Source organism: Chenopodium quinoa, unplaced genomic scaffold (assembly GCF_001683475.1).
Source record: "Chenopodium quinoa cultivar QQ74 unplaced genomic scaffold, ASM168347v1, whole genome shotgun sequence".
Lineage (NCBI taxonomy): Eukaryota > Viridiplantae > Streptophyta > Magnoliopsida > Caryophyllales > Amaranthaceae > Chenopodium > Chenopodium quinoa.
This window is the reverse complement of record NW_018742763.1, coordinates 3,569,627-3,576,029: the sequence shown is the minus strand read 5'-3', so window position 1 is coordinate 3,576,029 and position 6,403 is coordinate 3,569,627. Positions and strand designations below refer to the sequence as shown.

General features: G+C 36.0%; 2 protein-coding genes across 2 annotated transcripts; both read left to right on the top strand.

Annotated features, from left to right (window-relative positions):
- Window positions 1-384: 384 nt before the first annotated feature.
- LOC110724416 (zinc finger protein ZAT10-like) lies at window positions 385-1,661 on the top strand. The gene has a single exon (XM_021903834.1). The coding sequence runs from the start codon at window positions 578-580 to the stop codon at window positions 1,352-1,354; it is 777 nt and encodes a 258-aa protein (XP_021759526.1). The 5' UTR covers window positions 385-577; the 3' UTR covers window positions 1,355-1,661.
- A 1,550-nt stretch (window positions 1,662-3,211) lies between these two features.
- On the top strand, window positions 3,212-6,120 carry LOC110724330 (zinc finger BED domain-containing protein RICESLEEPER 1-like). Its single transcript, XM_021903753.1, has 4 exons — window positions 3,212-3,856; window positions 4,534-5,290; window positions 5,453-5,556; window positions 5,701-6,120. The coding sequence occupies exons 2-4, from the start codon at window positions 4,678-4,680 to the stop codon at window positions 6,118-6,120; spliced, it is 1,137 nt and encodes a 378-aa protein (XP_021759445.1). The 5' UTR covers window positions 3,212-3,856; window positions 4,534-4,677.
- Window positions 6,121-6,403: the final 283 nt, after the last annotated feature.

Sequence of the window (6,403 nt, the reverse complement as noted above, 5' to 3'; positions counted from 1 at the left end):
ACTTTAAAGTATATTTGTATTAGGGACGCGTTTGGGTAGAAGAGTTCATGATAATTGACTTGGAAAGAGTCGTCTTTTCCACTTCACACACAACAATACACAATTCACATCTCTTAGCCAAGTCTCATTTCGTGGTCCCCACGCTCCTTTCCATTGACCGACCTTAGCCATCAAGAATTGTCCACTTTCTAAATTACCCAAACGTGCTCCACCTTTCCACTCTTCTCTTAGCTCACTCTAACAACTCAACTTAAACTCTTCCACCCCTTCCTTTTTCATATTCCTTTTTTTTTTTATTTATAATTTTTTTAATTTTTTTTATTTTATTATTTTACTAAAATTAGGAAGAGTGTTCTAGTTAAAATCACTAAAAACTTTCCTACCACTTGTCACGCAACTTCTCCCAACCTCCCTCTCAACCTCCCTTTATATACATACACCCCTTTCACTCCTTCACTCAACCAAATTCACTCATTTCTCTTCATTCATTCCAAGTACAAAAACAAACCAAAACTTCTACAATTTCCATCGTTTTAAATCAATCTTCCCTTTTCTAAGCTCTACATAAATTTGAGATATGGCACTTGAAGCTCTTAACTCTCCTACTACACCACACGCCCCTTTCAAATTCGAGGAGCGCTCCTTTGATCACTGGGTCAAGAAGAAGCGTTCGAAGCGGTCTCGAAACGAGATGTCGCCGCCTTCCACCACCATCAACACCACAACCGCAATACCCGATTCCCGTCTATCCGAAGAAGAGTACCTCGCTTTTTGCCTCCTTATGCTTGCCAAAGGCGGCGCACCGCCTAAAACTGAAGTTCCAACTATAAGCGGCAGCAATACTAAATCACTTGTATATAAGTGTTCAGTATGTGGAAAATCTTTTGGGTCTTACCAAGCTTTGGGAGGGCATAAAGCTAGCCACAGGAAACCCGTTAGCGAAGACGAAAAGCCGTCAACCGCAGCCACCTCCTCCGCCACCACCACCACCATCTCCACTGCCAGTGGGAAGACACACGAGTGCTCGATTTGTCACAAGTGCTTTCCCACCGGACAAGCGTTGGGAGGTCACAAGCGGTGCCACTACGAGGGTAGTATTGGGAGTGGACCAACCAAGAGTGGAAGCAGGACGGCTAAGAGCGGAGTCACGGCCTCCGAAGGAGTCGGGTCTACTATCAGCGGCGGATCAGCGCAGCGGGACTTTGACCTGAACTTGCCCGCTTTGCCTGACTTTTTGTCCGTTGACTTTTTCAAAATGAGGGGGCAGAGTGTGTTTTCAAGGGATGAGGAGGTTGAAAGTCCTCACCCTTTGAAGAAGCCTCGCCTTGTGTTGACTGGGGCAGAGCAGTTTTGAAAAATGATTTTCTAACTGTGAAAATATTATTTGTACTTTGGTGTAGGATATTGGATTAATTAGTTCTTTGGCGTAGTCGAATTTATTTATTCTGATTGGGATTAAGTTTAGAAGACTTACAACTTTACAAGTATTTGGGGTATAAATTGGTGTTATTTTTCTCTGTTTCTGGTGTATATAATATATACTCCTATTAGTATATAATTCTGGCTAATGATTAAGCTAGTATTGTTGGGAATTGGGATGTAGATGTAGTCATGTAGATTACACTGTAACATTATGAATTCAGTTAATACAATTTGATTGATTCTTTAAATTTGTTATACGTTTTTTAAGCAACTATTTTTTATATGATTTAATCAAACATTCTACTTAGTTTTCAGTGTTGTGTGATCACTGATCACAGTGGTTGTATGGCCTAAGTTGTACACATTACTGATGCAACCACTAAATTTGGAGATTAAATAACTTTTTGACAGTTTGCAATGCTACAACCTTCAAATTTGGTAACAAGTCAGGTCATTGCAAACGTTTCAAGGTTATTTGACGCGGAAAAGAGTTTTAATATTTAGCGTATTTTTAGATTGCAAACGTTTTAAGGTTATCTATCGTATTTTTGGGTGTACTGAGCACTTTAATGTCATGCAAATCAATATTGACTTTGTTTCATAATAATATGATGTACTTGTAACTAAAACTCTTGTCGAATGGAGTAAAATTTTATATTTTTATTAGTATGAATTATCTTAATTGTTCGACAATCCTATTGGTAATATGGTGACTAGAAACCTGTGAATCTGTGATGTGTTGATGATAATAATGGGCCTGTCCACCAAGAATATAACTGTATTAATGCATTATGCTTTCTTAAGATACAATATGGCAATATGCCAATGTGAGATCTATAAAGCGCTAATGCTAATTTGGGACGGTGCAACATGGTAAAGTGATGAATAATTTAAGTCTTTTAGGTCCAATGATTGTCAAGTGTGTTTAGTTGCTCCCTATTGCAATATTTGCTAGAGATATATGGAAACACCTTGAAAATGGGTTTGGTCATGCTTGAATAGCACAACTGCACAACTCTACTTATCAATTCATTACAATTATTAATTTTAAGGGAAGGGGTAGTGACTCTTATATATAGTCCCTTTAGATTTTTAAAATTGTAGGATAGTCCGTCGTTGGCGATCTCATTTTCTCTATGCCTTTAATCCCTTAATAACTTTCATTAAATGATTAGAGATAATCTTAAATCCCATGGTGGGAGTTCGATTCCTCACCCAACCTCCAATCCTGTGATAAAGGGTGGGGAGCCCACCCCGTATCTTGCTGTAAAAACAATATATATATATATATATATATATATATATATATATATATATATATATATATATATATATATATATATATATATATATATATGTATAGACTACCCTCTAATCATTTCTCAAATATATATGATGATATTCTAAATTTTCAATGATAAACCTACAAGGCTCTTTCATTATTAAAGGTCAATTAAGTTTGAGAAAATACAAGTTTATCACTTTCATAAATAAATTTTGTTTACAAAATAGCAAGTGTTAATAAATCAATAAATTTTTATTAGGTTTAAAAAAAAAGAAATTAAAAGTATGGGCCCCACAATTGTTGACATAATTACGTAAATCCCATGCTAAATGGATATTTCTGCTGATGTGATAAATTGAGACTTTCTCAGACCGAACCTCAAACCTCACAGTTTTTTTAGTCCGGTATTTGCGGGTTAGACACTTTGAGAGTGAGGGGGAATACACCCTAATAAAGTTCAAGGTTAAAAGGTGTAATATTTCCCACTAGACCAAGCTTAGCTTGGTAAAAAAAGTCTTCAATATATCAGTTTGTATTACCAATAGGGGTGTACAAAAACTGGACCGGACCTGAACTGACCTGATCCGGACCGGACCTGACCCGGACCTGTTGATTCAGGTCCGGTCCCGGTCCTGAAAAATCAAGGTTCCCAGTTCCGGTCCGGACCCGGTCTAAACCCGGGGTTTTCAGGTCCGGACCTGAAACCCGGAAAAATTGTATTTTAAAAAAAAAAGAAAAAAAAAAATCAAAAATCAAATTAACGCTGCTTGCTGCTTTGCTTGAGTGACGAACTGACGATTCTGTTCTCTTTCATTTCTAACCCTAAGTCCCTAACGCTATCTCCAAGACTCCAATCTCCAAACTCCCTGACTGTCTATCAAATTAACGCTGCTTGCTGCTTTGCTTGAGTGACGAACTGACGATTCTGTTCTCTTTCATTTCTAACCCTAAGTCCCTAACGCTATCTCCAAGACTCCAATCTCCAAACTCCCTGACTGTCTCCCCCTCTCCCTCACTCTCACTATCTCTCAGCCAGTCAGCCCAACGCCCACCGCCGACAGTGACACCTCCCTGCCTTCCTCACTCTCTCAGGCGAAGCCCAGGCGCCCACCGCATGAGACAGCTGCCGCGCGATTCTCCATTTCTCCGGTAAGTTATTTTTTTTTAATGTAAATCTAAATTATCTAATTATGTTTGGGTATTTTGTATTCGAAATAATGAATTAAGTGTTAGAATTTATATGTTTATTCATGTTTCAATTGCTTATAATGATTGTTTGATGTTTGCATGTTGAATTTCTTTTTTTTAGTTCATTTGTTTCGAATTTATGTTTTTTTTTTTGGTTTTCTTGAGTTTAGGGTTTACGGTTTTAGGGTTTAGGGGTTAGAATTGATAAGAAGTATGGTTTATTTTCGAATTTTTTTCGAATTTATGTTTTTTTTTTGGTTTTTTTGAGTTTAGGGTTTAGGGTTTAGAATTGATAACAAGTATGGTTTGTCTTCGAATTTATGTTTTTTTTTTGGTTTTTTTGAGTTTAGGGTTCAGGTTTTAGAATTGATCACACTATCACAGATTCACAGCCTTTGAATCTCTGTTTAAGCCAAATTTAAATAAATAAATAAATAAATAAACGTAGTGCAAATTTAAATAAATAAATAAATAAACGTAGTGCATGATTAAATAAGTTGGCTAACTTGTATCAAAATTGATAAGACATGGTTGTATGCAGTTCAGAATTTAGATTTGAGTTGGCTAACTTGTTTAGAATTGATAAGACATAGTTGTATGCAGTTCAGGGATTCTTATTCTTGTTCTTATTCTTGCAGACTTGCCTAGGGCTAACAAGGGAGTGGAGGAACCACGGATTCTTATTCTTGCAATGTAAGTTGCTCTTAAATTTTTTTATAAAATGGTATGTGTATATAATTGTTACTTTAAAATTACTTATATTGTCTATAATTATATTGTAGATGGAGAGCTCTCAATCCAAACAGTTTGCTTCTTTTTCTGAACAAACGTCACAACCACTTTCTGAAAAGGATATGGAAGAATTGCAATCTACTTTTCCTCCTGATAAGAAGCTAAAAGCGGGGCGGGAGTATATATGGAACAGAAAAAGTAAGAGGAAAGCTGAGTATTGGAAATATTACTTAGAGAACGTCGAGAATGGAAAACTACGAGCTGAATGTAAGTTTTGTCCTAAAACTTTTGCTGCTGATGGTAATCTTAATGGTTCCAAAAATGTTAAAAATCATGCAGAATCATGTCTCGGTAATCCTATTAATATAGAAAAAGAAAAGGGCAAAGAAAAGCAAACTAAATTGTATTTTGATCAAGAACATGAGAGTGGTGAATTAAAGTGTGGGAGTAGGATTATTAACTTGAATGATGTTAGAGAGGCATTGGTTCACATGATTATTATTGATGAGTTACCATTTAAGCATGTGGAAAAACCCGGTTTTAGGCACTTTGTGCAAGTTGCATGTCCACAATTTCACATTCCATCTCGTGTTACCATTGCTCGTGATTGTTTAAAGTTGTATTATAGTGAAAAAGAGAAATTGAGAGAAATGTTTAAGACATGTCAAAAAAATTTTGTAACCACTGATACTTGGACTTCAATACAAAGAATTAATTATATGTGTCTTACAGCTCATTTCATTGATAATGACTGGAAATTAAATAAAAAGATCATAAATTTTTGTCCAATTTCTAGTCATAAAGGAGAGGCTATTGGAAAAGCAGTTGAGGCATGTTTACAGTATTGGGGTATTGATGATAAACTTTTTACTGTCACTGTTGATAATGCTTCTTCAAATGATGTTGCTTGTGCACACTTGAGTAGAATGGTTAGAAGAACAAGATGTATTAATGATGGAAAAAATCTTCATGTTAGATGCATTGCTCATATCATTAATTAAATTGTGTGGGATGGTATTAAAGAACATGGAGTGTGCATTGATAGAGTTAGAAATGCTGTGAAATATGTTAAGAATTCCCCTGCAAGAATACTTAGATTCAAAGATCTTGTGCAAAAAGCAAACATAGATTCAAAATCTTCTTTATGCTTTGATGTCCCCACTCGTTGGAACTCCACATACATAATGTTGGAAACGACTTTGAAGTTTCGACGTGTTTTTAGTGGGTTATCTCTTCCTGATGGAGAGGATTTGAATGACAATGAAAGGCCTCCCGAACCCGAAGATTGGGAAAAAGTGGAGAGGTTAGTTTTGTTTCTAGAGGGGTTTTATCTGTTGACTAAACGAATTTCTGGTTCCCATTATGTGACAGCTAATAAAGGTTTAGGAGAAATTGCTTCTATGTATGATATGTTGAATAATTGGGAACAAAGTGAGGACTTGAATTTTCAAGCTATGGCCATTGCAATAAAAAAAAAGTTTGATAAGTATTAGGGGGATGTGGATAAGATGAATAAATTCATTTATGTTGCTCTTCTTCTCGACCCTCACTCTAAGATGGTCATTGTTGAATTGACACTAATGGATATGCATGGACCGGAAAAGGGTACAAAACTTGCTAATGATGTGAAGGAGTTCGCTTACTCTTTATTTGAGGAATATAGAAAAATGTATGCTACTTCTAGTATTCCAGATTGTGGAGATAATATGTCAATGGATATTGATAATAGTAAAGGAGTGGGTTCCGATTATGTGAGGAAACTAAAAGAAAGAGCAA

Bases quoted from the DNA above. Each gene is read 5' to 3' on its own strand.
- LOC110724330 (XM_021903753.1), top strand. From the start codon at position 4,678: ATGGAGAGCTCTCAATCCAAACAGTTTGCTTCTTTTTCTGAACAAACG. The intron at 5,291-5,452 runs GTCAAAAAAATT...TTGGAAAAGCAG, and splicing joins GAGAGAAATGTTTAAGACAT to TTGAGGCATGTTTACAGTAT. The intron at 5,557-5,700 runs GTTAGAAGAACA...AAATATGTTAAG, and splicing joins GTGCACACTTGAGTAGAATG to AATTCCCCTGCAAGAATACT.
- LOC110724416 (XM_021903834.1), top strand. From the start codon at position 578: ATGGCACTTGAAGCTCTTAACTCTCCTACTACACCACACGCCCCTTTC.